The sequence below is a fragment of the Tenrec ecaudatus genome, chromosome 1 (genome assembly GCF_050624435.1).
Source record: "Tenrec ecaudatus isolate mTenEca1 chromosome 1, mTenEca1.hap1, whole genome shotgun sequence".
In the NCBI taxonomy this organism is placed as follows: Eukaryota; Metazoa; Chordata; class Mammalia; order Afrosoricida; family Tenrecidae; genus Tenrec; species Tenrec ecaudatus.
In genome coordinates this window covers 45,109,865-45,133,089 of record NC_134530.1, presented here as the reverse complement: position 1 = coordinate 45,133,089, position 23,225 = coordinate 45,109,865, and the positions used below count along the sequence as shown (strand labels likewise).

General features: G+C 55.8%; 1 protein-coding gene across 3 annotated transcripts in view; it reads left to right on the top strand.

Annotated features, from left to right (window-relative positions):
• Positions 1–8,343: 8,343 nt before the first annotated feature.
• The window catches only part of HSPG2 (heparan sulfate proteoglycan 2), a 103,085-nt gene continuing 88,203 nt past the window's right edge, over positions 8,344–23,225 (top strand). For all 3 annotated transcript variants that reach the window (XM_075551995.1, XM_075551986.1, XM_075551976.1), the window contains exon 1: positions 8,344–8,497. In XM_075551995.1, coding sequence (XP_075408110.1) covers positions 8,429–8,497 — 69 coding nt within the window. In that variant the 5' untranslated portion in view covers positions 8,344–8,428. The remainder of the gene's footprint in view (positions 8,498–23,225) is intronic.

The following is a 23,225-nucleotide window of genomic DNA, read 5'->3' as shown; positions in this document are numbered from 1 at the left end:
GTAAATTCGATCAAGCACGCATGGGGCTTCACTTGAGGCTTTGGGCTGCCCCTTCAACAGGTGCTTTGCACAGGGCAGGGGAAACTTGGAATCTGCTCTTTCCAGTAAACAGTAAACAAGAAGGCATTTCTCTCAAACCACCTGTTGTCTGAATTGTCCAGCCCAACACGGCCTGCATTATTTGGTCTCACTGGGTGCAACAACAACAAATCCAAAATAGTTGCTATGGAGTTGACTTAAACTCCGGACGGCCCCATGCTTGTCAGCGTGGGATTGGATTCTGCAGGGCTTTCCAGGCTGTGATCTGTTGGAAGTAGATCACAAGGTCTTTCCTTTGGATTCTGGATGGATTCTAGTCACCCATCTTTATTGCTTAGTACCTGGAGCCCTGGTGGCATGGTGGTTACAAGTTGGGCAGCTAACTGAAAGGTCAGCAGTTCTGAACCACCAGTGGCTTGAGCGGAGAAAGATGAGACGTCCTAGTGCATTAAGAGTTACAGCCTCAGAAACCCACAGGCGGCAGTTCTACCCAGCCCTATGGGGTGGCTCTAAGTCAGAATCTACTCGATGGCAGTGAGGCCCAGGAACTCCATCAGTGGGATCAAAACCAAACCCACTACCATCAAGTCTATTCCAACCGACAGTGACCCTGCATAAGGTTTTCCAGACAGTACCTCTTTATGAAAGAGCCTCATCTTTCTCCTGCAGGTCAGCTGGTGGGTTTGAACCGCTGATCATGAGGTTAGCAGCCTAGCTCCTAACCCACAGCCCCACCAGAGCTCCTTAAATAAATGTGCAATAATGAAGAACTTAAGTGTGTCTTTTACGAAATCTGAAGTGGTCATTTGCTGTCACTATTGTAAGGCCCCAGAAAGCAAACGAAGCTTTTTAAAAAAAAATCATTTTATTGGGGGCTCATACAATTCTTATCACAATCCATCCATCCATCCATTGTTCAAGCACATTTGTACATTTGTTGCCATCATCATTCTCAAAACATTTACTTTCTCCTTGAACCCTTAATATCAGCTCCTCATTTTGCCCCCCAAAAGCAGCGTTTTGCATTAGCAAGGTCCATGCGTGATAGCAGGAACCCTGATGGCATGGGGGCCGGCCATTTAGCTGCCAGCCGAAGACTGGTAGTTCAAGCCCAGCCCTAGCGGCTCCATTTCCAGAAAGATTACAGTCCAGAAAGCCCTCTGGATGGTTCTGTTTGATTTCATGGGTCTGCCACGAGTCTGAATCACCTAGTTAGCACCAAATGATAATAGCAAACGTGTTCAATAGTTATGCTCATCCTGTTCCTGATCTTTCCTCACCTTGGGAACCCAACCCACGGACCCTGCGCCCACCCCACCTCTCACCCCATTCCGAGGTGCCCCTGTATCCCTGCTGCCTCTCCTAGGAGCCTACCCCTGCTCCCGCTCACTTGGGAGAGAAAATGTAAAGCTATGAGTGGGTGGCACGCTGCCCCTGCCACCACCCAATGGCATCTACTCTGCTCTCCTTTCAGTCACCATCCATCTGCAGGAGGGGAAGAGCCTCCCGTGCTGGCTGGGCCCGAGTTGGTACCACCATTTTTGGCAAACTGTTAACTGCCCACTGGGCCCCTCCCAGTGGGGCAGGAATTTCTCGTGAACAATCGAACAAAGCTGGGAACTCAGAGGGAGAAGGCACAGGACATTCCAAAAGGATTTCTCGCAACCTTGGAAAGACAACATGTGGGAAAACTGCAGACGGCTCTTAGGAGAGCAAAGAAAATCACGAAAGGGCCAGACATGGGCCAGGAGGAAGGGCAGTGCAGGAGGAGGAAGGAACAGGGCTGGGGGGTCAAAGGCCTGGGCGGGAGGCTGGTCTCAGCCACTCGTGACCCTATAGAGGCCACCCCCACCTCCCTGGGCTCTGACATGCGCTCCTTAATTACACACTGAGGGAGTCTCAAAGGCAAACACACGTGTCCACATGTAGCCGCCTTGCATAGCGGTGCCAGACTAGGAACAAAGACTGGACACAGGCCCAAATGCCCAATAGTAGCACATGATTAACAAACTGTGGGGTACTGATAAGACTCAATGGTGAATAATTATCACAAAGAGACTGCTTCTCCGTCATTAGCCTAAAGTCAAGTGTAAAGATATGATGTTAGCTGTTGTCTAGTCGGCCTCTGACTCACGGTGATACGCCCCCCTCCCACAGCAGACTGAGACCGCTGGGACCCACAAGGTCTCCCACACACAGCAGACTGAGGCCCCTGGGGCCCACAAGGTCTCCCACACACACAGCAGACTGGGACCCATGGGTCCCACACTGTCTCCCACACACAGCAGACTGGGACCCCTGGGACTCACAAGGTCTCCCACACACAGCAGACTGGGACCCCTGGGTCCCACACGGTCTCCCTGGCTGGTTTCAGAAGGTGGTCCTCAGACTGTTCTTAGTCTGTCTTCAGCTAATCTAGAGTTCCATTGGCACCTGCTCACCGTCAGTCACACACAAGCCTGCATCGACAGTGATGGTGCTTCACTTGAGGTGTCTTTGCTGGGTATCAAAGCTGGGTGTCCATCAGGGAAGGTGAGACTTCTACCACTGACCATGGCTGTCCGCAAACTACCCCATGAAGGCCACTGTTGGTGTGGCCCACGCGTGCTGCTGCACTAAGGATCTGTCACAGGGACCTTTGACAGTGTGAATGCGCCCGCTGCTTCCACGGGAAGCCGGGATTGCGAGAAGAAGACTTGCCAGCCGTACTAAAACCGAACCCTTGGTGACACACTCTGTTTGCCCTCTGGAGCCGGCTCCGTATCTCGTCTCAGGCAAGTAATGCACAATTAGGGGGCTGGCCCGTGCCACAAACCCTATTTTGAGAAGCTCTGGTCTTTCCGTACACACAGGACTGTGTTTTTCTGAGGTGGGGGAGGGGAAAGGAGGAGAGAAAAGGCAGCCGTGAAACCCGACGTACACACTGGCTGCAGAGGGGTGCAATGGACAGGCCTGCAGTCCCATGGGAAGGCACATGACCGAGTCTGGAGCCCCAGCTGTGTGCCCAGTACAGAGGTCTTCCATAGCTGACACAGGGTCATGAGGGCAGGAATGTGGGGGTGGTCTATGGAGGCCATAGGCATTCCAGCTTGGCTGGGGGCAGTGGTGGGGGTGGGGACATGAGCGACCATTTCAAATCATACAGCCCACCTCTGGTCTGAGTCAGAGCCAGGCTCTGTAGCTGTGTGTGCAAAGTGTGAAAGAAGAAACAGCGGTCCTGTGAGATGCTGGAGAGCTTTGGCACAAACATGTCCGTGCTCACATGGGCCGGACATGTCCCGAGTAACCTGCATGGGTCAGTCAGATGACTGCAAGGGGGTCGGCTCAGACACTGTCCCTTGTTGGAGTCCCTTGAGATGGCCAGTGTGGAAATGAGTGCAGGGCTTCCCCAGTGGCTTTGCCTGGGAAACCCCCTGTCCAAGGAGCATCGGGGAAGGCAGGTGGCCTGTGGTGCACAGGGTGGGTACCCGGTACTGGGGCTGACACCCAAGGCCAGACCTTGGCAAGAGAGCAATACCGAAGACTCGGGATGCAAGGCGGATGTCAGGGACAGAAGGAACAAAACCCAAGGCTTTTCAGAGGACTCGCGTGTCTGCCTGGTCCTGGAGGAACTGACAGAGTCGAGAAGAACCCAGGTAAAGGCAGAATGGGGTGTGATTGAGAACGTGGGCTTTTGGGTCAGACAGACAAGAATGTGAACCCGAGCTCGATCACCTTGTGACTGTGTGACCTAGGCAAACCATGTCACCCCCTAGGTCTCAGGTTCCTCATCTGAGAGAAAACACAAGCAATGCCCTTTGCTGTTGAGTCAATTCTGACTTGTGGTAAGCCCACGTGTTCCACAGGACAACTGCTCCATCGACTCTTCTTGACGATAATCCTCATGGAAGACGATCACCAGGTATGACAGGGTGAGTTTGAATCGCCCACCATTTGTGCCCCCCAAGTGGGTCACAAAATATACTTATTTGTCTCCCACCCAAGGCTGTGGTAGTCATCACATGAGACTCAATGTTGATGATCAAACAGTGGGGGTGCTGGGCTTACCTCTGTCCCCCAAACCAAAACAAACTTATCCAGTCGCCGCCGCCTCGTGGTGACCTGAATGACTGGGTTGAATTGCCCCTGTGGGTTTCCAAGAGTGTAACTCTTTACAGGAGTAGAAAGCCCCACCTTTCTTCTACAAATCAGCTGGTAGTTTTGAATTGCTGACCTTGTAGTTAGCTGCCCAACATGTAATCCACTATGCCACCAAATATGGTGAAACCTGCAAAAGCTAGACCATGTCTAAGGCTGGTAGGAAAACTAGCAATTTCCATTAGAATCGGCAAAAGAAAAAAAGTTCTCAAGACTGGATCCTGTCAAAGGTGGACATTTTGCAGGACCCAGAAGAACCAGGTAGTCCTGTGGAGTTCCGGTTCTCCCAGACCTCACTGTCCAAGCCAGAAGAGGGATGCTGTGTTTACGCCTTCGCCATGCTTGCAGCAGCTCAGCCTTTCATTCGGGTGGAAAATCACTGGAGTGACAACTTTGTGCCAGGCATTCTGGGGACATGGTGTTTGGGAGCAAGTTAGAAACAAGGCAGATGGGATCCCGGCCTTCACCACACCTCATAAGATTAATTCATCTTCTGAACAATTCTAGTCATCAAAATGTTCAGAGGAGGGACTGGGGCTTCATGAAGGCGGTGAGGGGGAGGCCCGAGAAGGTTCTCCGGAGGAGGCTGAGTGCTTGAACTGAATCCCGAAGGAGGCGCAGGGTGAAGGTGCGGTGCTGGAGGGAAGAACCACTAAAAAGGACCAGCCTGTGCAAAGGCCATGGGGGGCAGAGCAGGGTGTGGTTGGAGAGAGGAGATGGGCAGGCCTGGGTCTTGCTAAGTCTTGGGCGCCCTTTCCTCCCTCCTCTTCCTCCTCTTCTTGTTTCTTTCCCTCCATCCCAACTCCTTTCCACAGGAACGTCCTCTCCCACATAGGGGCATGGTATCCTTACTCGGCCACCATCTGTTTTCCACAGGCCTTGAAACTCTTGCATGCATGTAGTAGGCATTGACTTTCATTCTGGAATGAATGAAGGCCACGGCTGCCCATATAATGCCTTTTGTGTGTGAGCAAAAGGAACCCCACCACCACCACCCCTGTCCTCTGAGCAGACGTGGCCCCGCAACAGGAAGCGTTGGAGCATCTCGTGTTCACTTCGCTGTGTGTCCTCGTTCAGTACACAACCCGCTCCACCATCCACTGCCACCTTGAATGAATGCACGAACAAAAGGACACAAGTCAGATAAGTGTGCAGAGAAAAGATTCAGAGTGGGAGGGGAAGTCAGGAGAGGTTGAGACCTGTCCGTTTAGGAGAAGCAAACTGATGAGACACATCCATGCTGCTCGTTCCAAAAGTCTCCCAGCCCCTGCTTCTCAGGTGGTTCGGTTATCACCCCTAACCACTCTTGTAGCCTCTCCTTCCTTCAGGAACTGCATGAGAACCTCAGGCTGCGTCTCTCTCTCCTAAACAGGATGAGGGGCACCCTGGGCTGTGAAGCCACACAGTGCAATTACAGCTCCTCCTGAGGCTCAGCACAGCCCACAGCTCTGCCTCTGCGGCTCTTCCAGGCCATATGAGGAGAAAGCAAAGCCAAGGCAGCTTAAGAGCATGACTAAAGATATCGAGGACTGCAAAATAAAACAGGCCCGGCCAAATCGCTTAGGAGGAAGGGAGAGGATGCAGAATAAATAGGTGGATGACCAAGCCTCAGGGGTGCGCTGGGGTGGAGTCACTCTGGAAGTCTTTCTCAAATAGGCAGCTTTTCCTACTTTCTGTGGCAGCCCGTCTCCTTCCAGGCTTCCTTTCCTCCGTCCGTTTAGGAAGCTCAGCTTATAGCTCTGCCTTAGTCTTGCCCAAACATCTACAAAGGATGGCTTGTTCCCCATTTGCTCATGAGCAAATCATCCAAGAAGCCTAAGCTCTGGTACTTAAAGGGCCCAGGTGGGGAACGAACCGAAGGCAGCTCACAAAATGTGATTTGTCATGGACGCTGACCCTCCACCAAGAGCCAAGGCCTTGGAAAAAGCCCGCCACCCGAGCTGGCTCCCTGCCAAGTCTGAAGTCAGCAGCGGCGCTTAGAAGCCTTCCCTGGGAGACAGGGAGTTTCCATGTATAAGTCTACCTCCTCTGACAATCTGAAGACCTTTGGGTACAGAGGCTGCTCCTTGCCTTAGACTGGGAGCTCCCCGAGGGAAGGCAGATTGGAAGCACGTCAGAAATAGTGATTATAGACATGACTACCATCTGTCCAGCGCTTTCTTGGATTTCTCTCTTGTACACATATATCCATCCATCCATTCATATATATAAAGATGTGGATTGCAACCCTCATAAGAACACTATCATCACTATGAAGGAAATTTTAGCTTTTCGATGAGGAAACAGACATGGAGAAGTGGAATGATTTTGCTCAAGACCGAGCAGCTAGTCGTTAGTAAGCTGAGATTCTCTATCCGACTGAGAACTCCACAAAGACAGGGACAATGTCTCCCTTCCCCAAAAGATTGGGGGCTTGCTGAGAGTGGAGAGTGAAGGGCCCTCTCCTGTCCACCTGGCCCCCCGTTTTAAACAGAAATGGACTTTATTCAGTGCTGTGCCTGGGGTCTGGGCTGGTACCAAGGAGTTGACTGGACAGCTTCAGATGCAGTTTCTCCCTCTCAGAGCTGTGAGCCCCAACAAGGTAGCTCACAGGGTGGGCGGAGAAGACCCCCAGTTATTTTGTGTTTTGTTTTTTGAGATGAGACATCTGGCTGGGATGGAAGGTCAGGAGGCAAGCATTTTTCCAACCCTCTAGGTGTCTGGATGAAAGGCCCTCCATGCCCGGAGGCCCACAGGACTGTCTCAGGGAACAGGCCTTTTGTTATGGGGCATTTGCTTCTGCCCACTGCTCACCTCACTCCTGGCTGCAAACCCAGTCTCTGGGACCTAGCAACTCTCAGAAGAAACAATGGAAACTTCAGTTTGTATTCCCCTCCCTCTGTCATTACTCAAAGGTTTTCCTCAAAGCTTCAGGAAATATACCCACACAAACCAGTTATTATTTTTTTCCTTCTCCACTCATCAGCCTGGGGCTGCCCTGGAAATTTTCAGTCAGAAAAGGAGACCTGAAGGTGGGTGTACATGGCGTGGTGCATCCAACGGTTGGACTATGATCTACTGCCCAAGCATCTGCGCTTGATGGGGCTGTGCAGGGGCTGGGGCTAGGGGTGTGAATTGGTGTATCTCTTGTGTCTGGCTCTGAGGCATGAGCTCTGTGAATCACCATGGGTCTGGAAGTGGGCCTTCAGTCACTGCTGAGGGGGTGTGTGTGTGTATGTGTGAGAGAGTGTGTGTGTATGTGTGAGTGTGTGTGCGTGCGTGTGTGTGTGAGAGAGAAATGTCAGAAGTACAGCCTGACATGCCAGTGAGAACAGCTGTGGGCCTGTGTGAACTGTGAGCCCCTATGAGCACCCTGTCTCAGTGGGCTTTACCTGTGTGAGGGTCTGCTTGTGGCTATGGAAGGGACTGAGTGGCTGTACCCATCCCGGTGATATGATGGTGTGAGTCCATGACGGTTGTGAAGAGAGAGTGTGTGGCATTCCAGAAGATAGCAATGAAAGCTGGGTGCAGGAGGGGAGGGTGTGTGTGTGCACTGAGGGCATGCAGTGTCCGTGGGTCTGGTCCAAGGGTAGTGTGTCGGTGCCTGGAAGTCATGGTGCTGGTGTGAGTGCCTGTGAAAATGTTTCAGTATAAAGGCGCTCCACAGGCGTCGTGTGTGCGAGGGTGTGTGAAAGTGGCATGTGTAGGGTGTGCCTCCCAGTACTTCTTGGGGGTCGGGGCCCTGGCCTAGGTGTGGGATCGCGTATGGGGGGGTGGAGGGGAGTGTGTAGGCTGTGGGAGCTGGATTTAGCTGTCTGGAAGTTGGGGGTACATTGTGATCTGCGTGGTGTGCCTAGGGGAGTCGAGTGCGGGTGGAGGGAAGGGTCCCGTGCGCTGGCTTGGGCGCTTCCCCAGCCCCTGGGGGCCCCGTCCTACCCCAAAACTCCAGGCCGGGTTTGGCGGGGAGCCGGACTGGGCCGAGGCCGGGGGTGGGGCGGGAGGGGTGGGGGGAGGGGAGGGGGTTGGGGGCCCAGACAAAAGCCCAGTTGGCTGCGCGGCCCGCTCGGGGCTGGCGAGCCGAGCCTGTGGGCCCGGGGGGCGGTCCGGGGCGGGTCCTGGCGGCCCGGGGGCGGGGCGGGGCGGGCGGCCGCGGGCGGGGCGGGGGCGGCGGGGAGCGGGGAGCGGGCTGCACTGTCCCGCGGACGGACTCAGCAGGCCGGCAGGCGGGCGGCTGCGTGCGCGCGCGGAGCGAGTGAGCGGAGCGGGCCGGGCCATGGGGCGGCGGGCGGCGGGCGAGCTGCTTCTGGCGCTGCTGCTGCTGCTGCACGGGCAGCTGCTCGCGGTGAGTGCCCGGGGCCGAGGGGCGGGCGGCGTCCCCGGGCCCTGCTCGCCGAGCTCGCCGAGTTGGCTGCCCCCACCCCCCCTCCCCAAGGCTGTGTGGTCGGGATTCCAGTTTGGGATGGCGGCGCCCGCCAGGGATCCCGAGCCAGCCAGTTGGCGTCCCCTTGCACTGTGAGACCGCTTTGAGGGGTGCTGGCTGAAACCCCGCGTCAGGCCCAAGGAGGGGCTGGCCGACCAGGGAGTCCGTGGGTCTCCTGGCCACGTTGCCGAGTCTCGCTGTTACGCTGGGCATGGCCCGGCCTGCCATTCCTGGGGACCAGGCGGAGAAACTTCGAACGGGGTGTGAACTTGGCAGGACTAGGGCATATCTTTCTGTGCCAACTTGGCAGAAGGGGCGCTCAGTGGTGATGGGGACCCTATCAAGCTTCAGGCGACCTTTTACCTTACCACCCCTTACGTTGGGGAGCTTGTAACTGGGTAGGGACAATTTGGAATTTTAGGGGACAGATTTTTGGGGACAGAGGTTTGTATGGACCACCCAGGGGCCCTGGAATCCAAACCGCTCAGGAGTTAAATCCCAGCTAGTCACGTAATAGCTGTGTGGCCTGAGGCAAGCCAGTAAACCTCTCTGAGATGGACTGTGAATTGCATGGCCTTAAATTCCAAAGCCACCGGGTGGCCCAGAGGATTGACTGGAGTGGAATGAAAGTGACTGGTGTGGCCACACCGTGTTGGGCCCAGGTTCAAAAACTGCAGCCTCCCCTAGCCCCCAGCCCCGGTCATGCCCAGGCCTCGGATGGGCCCATTCAGAGAAAGAGATTCCTGTGCTCAGGAATCCAGAGGCCTAGAAGGGCTTGGTCAGGAGAGGCCCCAGGAGGACCTGAACAAAAAGGGTGGGGCAGGGTCAGTGGACAGGGAAAGAGTGGCTGACGTGGGTAGAGGCACATCTGGGGAGCTGGGCCTGCCTACTGCAGAGGTGGTCCCAGTGAAGGTAGGTCCCTGCTGCCGCCCTGCTGTTTTCAGAGCCAGCAGAGGGACATGTCTGGCGGGGCCAGTGTTTACTGAGTGACTGAGTTGAAGGCCATCCGGGAGTCCCTGTGCTCGCCTTGCTGGTTCCTTCTCACCTCTGCCCTCCTGATGAGTCACCCCAGGACTGACCCCTTATTCCTCTTGGTTCATCCCTTCCCACCCCACATTTAGACAGCATCCTTGATCTTCTGCCTTAGCATCTCACCACGGGGACACATCCAGCAGGGCCCACCCAGCTGCCCCCACCTGAGCATGCTGCTCCCAATGTGGAATTCTTGTTTCCCCAAAGCCTCCTGATGCCCTCAGTGCCTCTCCCGCCCCTGCTCCCATGGCACGCCCTCAGCAACCCCATGCTCCTCCTGACCTTCCCTCTCCATCCCTGGCCAGGGACTCCTGGAGGCCTGGCACTGACTTTACAGGGGCAGGAATGGGTGGACTGTTTGTTCTGCACATGAGGAATTCCACAAAGGGAATTCCAGTCTCCAGACCAACCCGCCGATGGTCTCATTCACTTGTCCACTCAATGAGCTGCATTCCTTGACGATCAACACAGCAGATCATTCACTCAGTAGCTATTTGCCAAGCACCTACTATGCGCCAGACACTGGGCTGGCTACACTGGTGAGTAAGAACAGGTGGGGTCGGTGTCTGCTTCCTCAGAATGCATTCGCAGGCATGTGGGCCTCAGTGGGAGCACCGACTGCGAGCAGCTCTGAGTCCGCTGGGCATTATAGCCCCTCTTCACACTAGGAGTCCTCCTGGTGGTTTGGGTTACATGCTGGGCTGCCAAGCACAAAACCAGCAGTTCAAACCCACCAGCCGCTCCAAGGGAGAAAGAGGAGGCTTTGTGCTCCTTTAAAGATTTAGGTTTGCACACCCACAGGGGCAGTTCTCTGTTCCTTAGGGTCTTTCTGAGGCGGAATCAACTGGATGGTAGCGGGATGATTTTCTTTTTGGTGAGAGTTTCAGCCACCACACCCAAGTCAGTGTTCTTTTTCCCACTGCACACTGATGGTGGGAGATTGCAAAGAGTTTACAGGCTAATGGCTCTGCGTTTTATCAGCTGTGTGACCTGGGGCGAGTGCCTGTTTCTGAGCCTCAGTGTCCTATCTGTAAAATGGGAGCAAGAAGTTTGTTGCGAGCCCTAAGTGAGATCAGGGGTCTAGTTCCAGGTCCTAGCGAGCCTTGGGCTCATCCTTGCCTGCTGCCCTTTCTCTCTTCTCTTCCCTTCTCCCTGCAGTTCACAGGCACCAGCCAGTGGTGGACTGCGTGCTGGTAGGAATGCATGAGGAAGGTGAGATGGCCCTTCGGACAGGCGACAGAACTGCAGTGGGTGCAATTTTAGTTCAGAGGAGATGGGGGTTGGCTAGGGGGCGACTGGGGGGAGGGGGCCCAGGCTGGGTGACTTAGGGCCTGCCTTGGCCTGCTGCCCCTGATTCTTCCTGCTGGGCCCTTGGCCGTGCTCTGGGGAGGCAAGCTCTGCCAGGAGGGAAGCCCTTTGCAGGGGGCACAGTGATTACAGAATTTTCCAGGGCTGAGGAGGGAAGTCACTGAGATACCTGTTTCCTGCAGAGAATGGCGGAGCCTCCCCTTCCTGGCTGTTCCTCTGTGGGTGGCAGAGTCACCTCAGCCCTCCCCTTCACAGAGCTGTTCCCCAACACTGCCCCCTTTTCCAGTTAAGTGTACCCCAGGGATTCCTTGAGGAGGAAGGCGGAGGCTGAAAGGGCAAAGGTGCGGGTCCCCCATCCTGTGTGGGGAAGTCGTCGCCTGAGCCTGACTTGGCCCCCGCCTGGGTTGGCCTGGGCCTGTTCTTAGGCAGAGCACAGGCAAGTTAGGATCTGTGGGTCTGAGGCCCGGCCCAGGAGAGGGACGGAAGGAGAGTAGCAGTAGGTGTCTGGGTTCAGGGCTTGGAAGCCCTGCTGGCAGAGGGAAGAAGGTGACAGACAGATGGACCATTCCCATTTCTTAGGTGCCCAGTGCTGATGGCTCGCCCAGTCCACACTGTTCCCCTGCTCAGACCCTGCTGCCGCTCCCTGTGTGGCTCAGAGTCAGCACCAAACCCCTGACTTCACATGGCCCCAAGGCCCTGGGAGACTTGGCCTCCCCACTCCCACTCGGGTCTCATTTCCTGCCAGTCTCTCCCCCTCCCTCTGCTCCAGCTGCACCGGTCTCTTTGTTTCTTGAACATGTCAGACACTCCCACCCCAGGGCCTTTGCATGTGCTGGTCCTTCTTGGAACACTTGTCCCGAAATATTGCCTGGCCCACTGCCTCACTTCCTTTGGGTCCCTGACTACTGTCCACCATGTTCTGTTTTCCTTCTGGTCCCATGACACCCCTTTCTTATCTGTGTCTCCCCCTGTCCTCCACCCCCAGTGTAAGCCCCACAAGGGCAGGACTGTCTCTGCTTTTGTTCTGCCGTGTCTACAGTATTCCTAGAACCTGGCAGATAGTAAGTGCTCAGTACGCACATTGGTCACATGTAGAATTAACCCAGGCCCCATTCTGTAAGCTGGGGAAGTTGAGGCACAGTGGGGTCAGTAACTTGCCCAGTTCCCTCACTTTTTTTCCTACTAGCCCACTTGGCAGCCAGTGTCGTTAAGCGCTGTCAGTCGATTGTGCCTCACAGTGACCCCTTGTGGCAGAGCGGAGCTGCCCCAGAGGGTTTCTAGGCAGTCAGCATTGCTCGAGCCGCTCGCCAGGTCTGCCCCATGTGGGTTTCTCCAGCAGCAACCAAAGCTAACCACTGGGCAACCCGGGCTCCTTAGGTAGGCGTTGATAAAAGAATCAGGTCCCAGGAGCGCAGGGGCTCCCTCAGGAGGGCATTGCTGGGACGGAGGCCCTCAGGATGTGTGTCTCCCTTGGTGTCATGGGGTTCCTGGGGAGGCCCGCCCTGGTGGGGCTTAGGATGAAACTGAACAACAGGCAGTCTTGTGGGGTTACCCATTCATTATATCAGCAGTTCTCAACCTGTAGCACCTGATTCATAACAGTAGCAAAATGACAGTGATGAAGTAACAACGAAAATAATTTGATGGTTGGAGGTTACCACTGGTGACATGAACTATATTAAAGGGTCACGGCATGAGGACGGTTAAAACCACTGGTTTATAGATTTGTTAATCCATCGCTTTCCTCATCCAGAATTCCCCGAGGTTGACAGATCTCTGAATTAACCCAAGGACTCTAAGGCCTGAGCGGGCCAGGCTGGGTGCCACCCAGTGGTGGGAGGTAAGGGGACCCTCTGCCCCTGGCAAAAGCCCTCCTGGGTTTCTCTGGCTGTTCCCTGGGGGGCTCGAGGCTTAGGATGACTCTTGGAGGGAGAAAGGCTGAAGGAGGAATTTGACGGGAGGAGTTCCCAGGCTGTGGAAAGATCTGGGCACTGATTCAGAGGCCGTGGGGCGGCCAGACATGTGGGCTCTGGACCCTCAGACCACTTGGGGCGTAAGGAAAGTGCTCCCAGGCCTGCCCTGCTGCCCCTCCCAGTCCAGTCCCAGCCCCCAGCGGTGAGGGCTGGAGGAGATGAGTCTGAGCCTCTGCTGCTCCCCTACCAGAAGCCCCCTCGGCACCCCACCCACCATGCCTGCCCCCCCACCCGCCAACAGGAAAGGAGAGGCTGGGTTGACAAGGCTCTGCTGGAAGGCTGCCGCATCGGACCTTGGCCTCTTTGGCCCTGCTGCCCCCTCCTGCTCTCAGGGCCTGGCTGGAGCCTGCTGACCCCCTCTCCCCCCCACCCCACCCCAGGACCCAGAGCTGGCTGACTGAAACCCAGAAGTATGTGTGGAACTCGCTTCGCGGGGAGCCGCCAGCCAGCCTCATTGCCCAGCTGGGTGGCGTCAGACTGTGTCAATAGCAGCCTTGAGAGGGGAGTGGCCCGTGCTGGCTGCCATGAGGCGGGGGCACCGAAATGCAAACCCTCCCAACAAGGCCGCTCATTGAGACCTGAGAATGTGGGGCTTTCAAGGCTCAGCCACCCCCAGAACCCACCCTGCCCTCCTTTCCCGATGCCCTCTGGGCCAGGGGCCAGGGGCCTCAGCACCTCCCAGGGCATCCATGGCTCCCGGCCACCTGCCAGAGCTCCATGCCTGAGGCCTGGAGAGGGTGCCCATTTCTCTGTTGCTTGGGCTTTACTGGGGAGAGGCTCCCAGTGCACAAAAGTCCCTGGGGGTGTGTGTGTACAAATGGTTTGAGGCTCCATCACACCTAAAAATTGGTGATTCAAACCTACGCAGCAGCACTGTGGAAGAAAGGCTTCTGGAACAAAGACAGGCGAGCAAATCGTGTGGAGCACCAGATAGCTTGCCACGAGTGCGAATTGACTTGATGACGGTGTGTGTGTGTGTGTGTGTGTGTGTGTGTGTGTGTGTGTGTGTGTGTCTTTCTGGCGCACAAAGGCTTGCGGCGTGTGCCGCATGAAGGGATGAACGGTTGATGTCTGTGACTGGTCATTCTGTAAAGTCCCCTAAGGATTAGTTAGGCTCCACATTCATTGAACAACTATTTACTGAGCATCTTCTGAGCATCTGGCCCCATTCTAGGGGCCGAGATCACAGCAGAGAACAGAACCGTCTCCCATCCCCTCTCCCCCGGGGACTTGCATTATATCTAGTGCAGGAGACTGACAGATGAATCTCACGTGTCAGGTGGTGATAAGTTCGGGGAAGAAAACCTGAAGAAGGAAATGGAAAGAAAGCGTGGCGTTGGGGTGGGGTGGCAGGAACAGCCTGCGATAAGATAGCATTGGCTCCGGAGATCTGAAGGAAGCGAGGGTGTGAACCCACAGAGGTCGACAGAAAGGGTGTTCCGGGCGCGGGGATGGCCAGTGTCGAGGAGGTGGGATTCTGGGCGTGCTTGGGCTGGTGTGGCTGGAACAACAGGAAAAGGGGGTTTGTGATCAGGGATGTGTCAGGGACCCCTGGCAAGAGCCAGCAGCAGTGGCTGGCCATGGAAAAGACTTGACGTGCGGTCAAGAGTGAAATGAGAAGTTGCGGAAGGAGCCTGATGGAGGCGGTTACTACTAAGAAGAGGGCAGAAGCCAGGAGGCAGCAGTCTAAGCCACGGACAGTGGGTTTAGACCCGCAACAGAAAGGAGGTGAAGTGGCTGGAGCCTGAATGTGTTTTGAAGGTAGAGGGCCAACAAGACTTGCTGGATTGTTAGAGAAAGCAGAATCAGGGATGCTCCTGGGATCTTTGGCTTAAGCATCCAGAAAGATAGAGATGGGGAAACTCCAGGGAAGCCGGCTTGGATACCCACGGAGAGGCTGGTGGAGTGAGCCTAGTCAGTAGCACCTCAGCAGAAAGGCCTGGCTGTCCGCTTCTGTAAAGATAGTGGCCAAGAAAGTCCTGTGGAGTTCTGTTCTACTCTGGAGACCCCCACCCCCACCCCCTGAGTCAGAATCGGCTCTATGGCAGCAGGTCTGACTCTTCAGGGAGGTATCAGGTACACAGTAGACACTGGCCACGTGAATGAATGAATGGCCTTGTGCAAACCCGTAAGCCCCAGAGGTTGAGAGAGGCTGGCTTGGGCTCCCAGACTCATGGGGCAGCCTCTGCCCTCTGCTGGGACCTGCGGGAAGAGGGTCAAACCAGGAAGCCTGTCCTGCCTTTTGCCATTTGTCTGCATCCTCACCAGACATGGGGCCCCTTCCTCACAGCAGCATAGGCAAAAACGAGTCTTAACTCAGCCTAGGTGGACTGGGGCAAGTTACTTCTTCTCACTTACTTATGGGGTGGGAATCACAATGCCCGATTTCCAGGGGGTTCTGAGATGAACTCTGGTGGCATGGTGGTTAAAGTGCTTAGAGGCAAACTGGAAAGAATCTGAAGTTCAAACCATCCACCTTGCTGAGGAAGAAAGAGGTGGCAGCATGCACCCCTAAAGAGCATTTCCACTGCATTCTGAGGGTCACGTAGATAGAGGGTACACAGCTGTAAGTTCAGTGGGATGACCTGCCGTGCCTGGAAGGTGGTCGCTGCTGGAAAGCTTTGTCATTGTGGTCCCCGCTGATGGTAAGGCCAGTGTGCTGTTTGACTCGGCTCCTGGTGGCCGGCCTGGCCCCCTATGGGTGCTAGGCAGATGCTCGTTGGGGGAATGACCAGCGTTGGGGGAATGATCAGCGCTGGGCTCACCCCACGCCCTCTGCCTCTCTTCTGCCACTTAAGAGCCAGGGATCTAACCGCATCTGGTCTGTCCTGGCCTCCCTCCCCCCACGGAGGCTGCAGCTGCAGGACATAGTCCACCCTTCCACCCTGATCTGCTCCTTCCTGGAGGGGAAAAAGGGGGGCACACCCTAGGGTGTGGCCTGGGAAAGGCTGCGGCCTGTGGAGCCTTGTCCCTTTCCCAGATGTGTGCAATTGGTGGGCTCTGAGCAACGAACGAGTGGTGTGGCTCAGAAGGGGTGTTCATACTCCTTATGGGGAAGGACGGAGGGGGAGGGCCCCAGCCTGTGGGAGAACTGGGACCTCCCCGGAGCAGGGCCTCACTTACCAGGATTGCGGGGAGCTGCGAGGCTCTAAGTGTAGCACCTGTGAGCTCTCAAGAAACAGCTAATTAAGGACCCCCATGCTCCACCTGTCCCTAGGCCCCAGCCTGTTGCAGAAGGTGGGCCCTCTCCTCAGTAGGGGGGGTGGGGGGGACCCACCCCACCCAGGTGTTCCATTTTTGACATTTGACTGCTTTCCCCAGAGATCTCTAACCCCAACCCCCGGATCAGAGGGAGGGGCAGCCTTAAGCTGGGCAGGGACAGGGCTTCCAAGGTGGCCCTAGGTGACCCTGCAGATGCTTGTCCTACGTTGGGAATAGGAAATCCCAGCTGCTTCTGGCCCCCTCCCAGTCCTCCTCAGAGTCCCTGCCCTCTCCTCACCCTTCCCTACCTCCTCATGGCTCTCCCCCAAGGAGCTGACTCTGGCCCCCACCTCCAAGCCCTGGCCTTTCCTCTGCACCCCAGCTGACTCATCCTTCTCCTTGTTTGGCTTTTCCAGTTCTCAAATAGTTAGAGACTGGGATCATACTGCTTCTTAGATCCCTCACTGAGCTCAGTGGCTGAAATCCAGGCCTCAGAAATCCCAGCCCCCCTGGTTGCTAGCATTCTGACAGCTCTGCCCCGGACCGCAGCCTTCCTTGGACCGTCGGGCCAGAGGAGCCGAGACGCAGGGCCTGCCCTGGACCTCTGAGGTCTCCTCCTGCTGCCTCCTGCCCCCCAGGTCATCAGCTCAGACCTTCTGATCAGACACCATCACCATTTATTGAGCCAGTCCCTTCCCTGGCCTCTTCCCCATGTGATCCTCAAAACAGTCTTGTGAGGTGGGGTTATTGTACCCATTCTGCAGGGTGGAACACTGAGGCCCACACCACCCATCTAGTATGCAGCACTGCTGGAGGGGAGTCCAGGTTGTTTGTCTCCAGAGGGTCTGGGCCATTGGCTCTGGAGAGAGGCTGATCTGAGGGCCCTGGAGTACTCAAGGTGGGCAGCCCCGGGAGAAGCAGTCCTGGGCTGGTCTCGGCAAGGACATAACAAGCCATGTAGATCTACCACGTGCATGGGTATATCCAGCTCCTGCTTCTCTGATGTTGGGTGCCTTTTGCCCCTTGACCTCTGTCTCCATGTAGGGATGGAGTGCCCTCAGAGAGATGGACTAAATCCACTGAGAACCTTCTCAGTAGAATCCCAAGCTCCCTGTGGGCTGCAGGTTTTATTCTTGTGACAGGACAGTGAGCTTTTGCCGAGGGGGGCTGTGCTCTGAGTCAATCCTATGCCCACCTCAATCCCCGGGGGGTGACACAGCAAGTGCGGAAGCCTCTGGCCCAGCTGAAATGCAAACTCCACCTACTGACCCCCAACTTTGTCATTTGAACAGCGCTGTGCAGTAAAGGATTCAAGACTGTCTCCAGCCAACCACTTATGCACTCATTTAGTTCACATCGCTTGAGGGCCTACTATGTGCTAGACGTTCCGTTACATCTTCTGAGTTTCATCCACATTCCTATGGGGTTGGGATTAACTCACTGCCATCCACTTGGTCCTGGACTCATGGTGAACCTGGAAGAATGGAACTGCCCAGTGGGCTCCCAAGACTGGACGTCTTTACGGGAGCAGAGAGCCTCATTTATCTCCCATGGAGAAAAATATAGTCGGCTTGGAGCGAACTGCTACCTTTGTGGTTCGCAGCCCCACCTTCAATCCACTGGGTCAGGATTAGACCTCCATTTCCCAGATGAGAGGCAGTGCACTGCTCTTCAGAGGACCTCAAAGCCGCTTGCTTGCCAGGACAGTTTGGTCTGACCTCAGCTCTGCCCATTCTCCTGGAGTTCTCCAGAAGCTCTGGAGTGTGGTGGGGAAGCAGGATGCAAGTAGTCAGCACAACTCTAAATCCAGACAATAGCATCTTGTCAGGGGAGGAGGAGCCGGATGTGGTCTGAGTGATCTGGAAAGGCTCTCTGAGGAAGGCAGTCTTCTTAGAAGCAAAGGGATTAGTGGGGGGGGGGGGCGCTGGGGGAGGCAGAGGTCCAGCCTGCTCCCCTGGATTCTTCCTGCAGTGGCGTGGTGACACTTTCTGCATTGTCCACTGGTATGTGAGCAGGAAGGCTCAAGCTGCTGCTATAGTCATTAGCACTGGGAAAGAATTCCAGCAAGTCCTAGGACAGCCAAGTCCCCTGGACAGCCAGCCAGCCTCAGTGACATCCACCCAAGCATCCCCCACTGAGACGCCACTGACTTGCTAGCCAGGTGCCCTTTCCGCTAGGTCTTACTTTCCCTAGCCAATAAATGGGCTCTTTTCGGAGCACCACCTTGCCAAACCAGAAGAAAGGGACTCTGGAAGAAAAGGGCCCCTTCCCCCCAAGAGCTGAGAGTGGTGGTCCCCTTGATGTGGCCGTGGCATGTCTTCCTCTATTGGTGCCAAGCCCTGAGGTGGGGACGTGGGGGAGGACATGCTCCCTGCTCCCTAGGCCTAAAGCCTGGCCCGCCTTCTGTGTGGTCCTGACTTTGCTCCTTCAGGGGGCTCACCTCTGTGCCCCCGCCCCCAAGGGCCTAGAAGTGAGGGAGCTCTGGGCTGAGCGGCACAAGGTCCGGATACGTCTCCCCAGTCAGAGCCAGGCAAAATGGGTCCGTGCATTCCTGCCGCACTATGGACTGTAGGCCCAGCTCTAAGGCTGCCCCAGGCTGGGCTGTGAACACTAATCCTGGGCCCCAGGGGTGCCTCTTCGGATGGGGACATTCAGGCAGGTATTCAGGGCCACAAGATCCTTGAGGCTTTGTTATTCTGGTTAATGCCCTTCTTCCTTGGCACTAACTTCTCATGGGGCTGGCCAAGGCAGGGGAGAGGATTCACCAGGGTAGGGAGGCAAGCAGCCCGATTTCATTGTGAGTCTCAGATGAGCTCATGAATGTGAAAATAATGAAGACTCTTTAAACTAGCCCTGGTTATTTTAACTCAGGTGCCCCCAAGCTCAGGTGAAGGTGGGGGCAGGGCAGGGGTGGGGGCGTGTCCTGTGGCAATGACTGAGTTAAAGCTGAGTTGGGGTTGAGTTCCTGCTTTTGCCCTTCCTGCCTCCTCTCTTTGCCCTCCCCCTCCTCCTCCCTCTCTTCCCTCTTCGCCTTGTCTGTCTCCCCCTTCGCCTTGTCTGTCTCCCCCTTCCTCTCCTGGGGAAGGACTGTAAGGAGCCCAGCTCAGGTGTAGACTCTGACTCTAGGAAATGGGTGGAAAGGGTTAAGCCAGCCTGGTTCCCGCCCACCGTACTTCCCAGTGAGTCGGTAGGGGAGGGGGAGAGGGGACAGGGACTGGCTGGGGCAGGAATGTGTGATAAGATCAAAGCTTTTTACTGGCCTGGGCCTCACCTCTGTTTCACCTGAGCAATTGAGGGGAATTCTCTTAGCAGCTGGGGGCTGGAGCACCAGGGCTTCTAGGGGAGTGGGAGCTGCCAGTCCACCTTCCTCCCTGCCACAGACCTCGGAACTTTGGGCCCCAGCCTCCTCCCATTTCCAGAAGTCCCCACTCTTGCCCAGACAGGTGCTGGAACGCCCAAGGGCCACCCTCCCTCTCCCCTCCCTCCTCTTTACCCCCAGCTATCCTCTGTGAAATTCCGAGCCCAGGACACTTTGGGTTTTGTCTAGGTAGCCAGAAGACCTTAAAGACAGCCCAGGAATGAATCCAGAGGCTTCTCTAAGTGGAGTGAAAGCCACCCCTCAGTCCCCACTAGTTAATCCAGCAAATTACATTTGGGGCAGTGTCATGGGAGGAGGCAAGCTATGTGTCCTGTTGAAGTTTATCGCTTATTACTCTGTGATGCTGAGCTGGTAGCTTAACTTGTCTGAGCCTTGTCTGTCAGTGGTACTGGTAATACCTACTTTGTAAAGTTTTGTGGAAGATTAGAAGTCATGTGGATTTACTGCCAGGCGTAGGCAGCTGGTACTTGGGCCTGGGTAAAGCTGGGGACCTAGGGTTTGTTCTGTCCCTCACTTTGGGAAGGCCTCAGGCCCCAAGTTCAGCCCCCACCCAGACCTCTTCCCTGATGGGGCAGGAAGGGTTATAAGCCGACCCCGGTGCTTTTGGGTACCAGGGTAGGGAGGCATGCCCTAGTGACACCAGCCTGACTTAGCCCGGCAGTCTGAGCCCACCTCTCCCCTATATTGGAGGCTTCTACCCAGCTTCATGGCTAGGAAGGTGGCCCCAGGATGGTCCAGCCAGGGAGGGCCTGAAACCGATCCTGGGCTTTCAGTCTGTGGGTTAATGATTACTGCAGGCCAGCAGCAGAGCAGGCTCTGGGAGGCCCGCCCTCCAGCTTCTTGGTCACTGGGTGCACCTGAGGTATGTCAGTCACCTGAGAACTCCCTGCATCAGCGGGAAACAGGGGTTAGGAGACACAGATTGACAGGCAACCTGGGGTCCTGTGGCCTGGAGACAGACTTGGTGTGAGTGGGGGTGGGGGTGGGGGTGATGGTGGCTGGGGGATGCTCGGTAAAATGCGCTGCAGTATAATCATAGGTCTTTGTGCTTGGGCACCAGGCCCTTCAGTGGTACTCCAGACAGGCAGGTACCTTCCAGCACCCAGACCCCTGGGCCCTGTCCTGTAGAGGACTCCCAAGCGAGAAGGTGGTGTCCTGCTGAGGGCTTTGGGACCCTGGATGTTGCTTCCTGTCCCAACTCCCTCACTTCCAGGGTGTGTGTCTTTGGGCAAATCACTTCCCTTTCCTCATCTGAAGCATGGGAATGCTGATCCCTACTTCAAGAAAGTCAGAGGGCCGAGGTGTGGGAAGCGTTTAATTCATCGTTAATGCCTGGAGCATGGTACCAATGATGACATTGCTGTAGTCGGTGGTTGTTAGAGAGCAATGCTGACGCCTAGTCCCGGGTCACCAGGGCGACAGTGGCCTGTGGGAATGAGCTGGAAGATTTGGGGGAAGAAAGGACGGCAGGGAGACCCCACAGGAGCAAGTATGGAGAAGGGACATAAAAGGGCAGGAAGGATGGAGGGAGTGGGCATCAGGGGCGGGGGTGTCCCCCCAGCTGCACCCATCCCCAATTCTTCCCTGGGAGGGGTACTGAGAGTGGGGAGGGAGGAGGGCGAACCATTTATTTTGATAACATTCGGGCATTTTCCCCCTCGCTGGCAGCTGCTATTTTGAGAGCCGGAGAGCTGGGACTGGGACCATGGTTAAATTAGGTAACGCTGCAGCAACAGGAATGTGTGAAGCTGTCCGGCTGAGGCTGCAGGGAGAGGACAGGAGGTTCACTTATAAAATTAAACTGCAACTGGGAGATGAGCAAGCGGCTTGGGGCCGCTTTATACGGTGATGGAGGGAGAGGCCGCAGAGCTGCCGCTGTGGGTGTGGAGGATACCAAGGCTGGGCAGGTGTGGGTGGGTACTCCCAGACCTACATGCCCAGCAAGGGGCAGTGATAGACTGAGGGGCAGGCCAGTGTGCCCTTAGCTGCGTACCTCCACACCTGGGTGGCACAGTACATGGGAAGGCTGGATTGACAATCTTGGCCTCCAATCCTGCGTCTGCCTCTTTGCAGCCTCGTGTGCTTAGACAAGTCCTGCACCTCACTGGACCTCAGCGTTATCAGCCCTAGAATTGAATCCCTCTCAGAATAAATCACAGGCTCACTGATGTGCCAAAGCATGGCTCACTGTGATGGACAGAGCCCTGGTGGCACAGTGGTTAAGTGCTTGGCTGTTCGCCGGACAGAACGTGGCATTTGAACCCAACAAGGGCTCCGTGGAAGAAGAGCAAAATAAACCCCGGTAATCTGCTCCTGTACAGAACATAGCGTGAGAACCCCCATGGGATCGTTCCCTCTTAGAGAGGGTCCTTTTGGGTCGTGATCGACGGGAAACAATGAACTGTTATGGAGAGTCTGCTGTGTGCAAACAGGAGCCCTGGTGGTTGAGTTGGGTTGCTAACCCCAAGGTTAGCAGTTCAAAGCCATCAGCTACTCCTTGGTGGAAAGATGAGGCCTTCTACTCCCATAAAGACTTGGGGTCCCAGGACCCACAGGGGTGGGTCTTCCCTGTCCTTTAGGGTCGCCATGAGTCAGCCTGGACTCAGAGGCAGTGAGAGTGGAGAGCTATGCACAAGGCCCCATGCCAGGCTCTGTAGGTGCCCTCATTCTTAGGGTGGGACATTCACCGCAGCTTGAGCAACACCTGGGCGCTCATAAGTCTCAGGCCCTGTCCCAACCTGCCGCTGTTAAGATCCCAGATTTGTATGCATGGTGAATGCCCTGGGATCTACCTTTTATCGTCCTCCCCCGACAGCTGTGACAACTGATGACCACTGTAGAAGCCCCATCATTCCCTTCCTAAATCCTCCCCTTCCACTCTCTTTTAGTCAGGGAGGGAGCTGGGGGGAGAGATGGGGTGTGGGCGCCCCGGAAATGAGTCCAGACCTGTGGCTTTCCCTTTACCATGGTGGTGGTACCGCTAGGCAGAGGGAGGTCAGCTGCGTAATCACTCTGCAGGGTAATCACTCTGCAGGTACGTTCCCACCCTGCCCCTGGAAGAGAATGGCAACAGGAAAGACCTCAGTTGATGGGGTCTGTGGTACCAGCAGGGGCACTGCCCTGAAAAGGGAGGGGCGGGGCGGGGCAGGAGCCCAGCAGGGAGTGGCCATCAGAGCCGGCTGCCCTGTTAGCCTTCTTCAGCCCCTGACCTTATTGAAGGTCAGTCACCCTTCCCATCCCTGGGACATCCAGGACTGAGCTAATCTATTTGCAAACATTCCAAGAACACCAGCCCCATATCCAGCTCTCAGGAAGTATCCTAAAATTCCCCCAGTTCTGTAGGCTTCTCCTGTATGGAAAAAAACACCTGCAATTTACTTATTACACACCACGTGACAGACACTGTGCCCGGCACGTCGCTTTTATTCCTTTTCGCCTATTTAATGCCATGCTTGCTTTTGTCCTCTGAGAAGGGACATGAGAAGGAAGTCATTCCAACTCAGGGTGACCCATGGGCACAGAGTAGAATTGCTCCACGGGGTTTTTGAGGCAGGGGGGCCTTTCCAAAGCAGGTTGCCAGGCCTGTCTTCCGAAGTGCCTTTGAAGCTGCCTTCAAGTTGATTTTAACCCATCGGGACCCGAAAGCACAGGGTAAAACTAAGTGCCCCATGGGCTTCTGAGAGCGGAACTCCTTAGGGGGGTAGAAAGCCCCCTCTTCCTCTCACAAAGAGAGGCTGACCCTGCGGTCAGTAGGCCA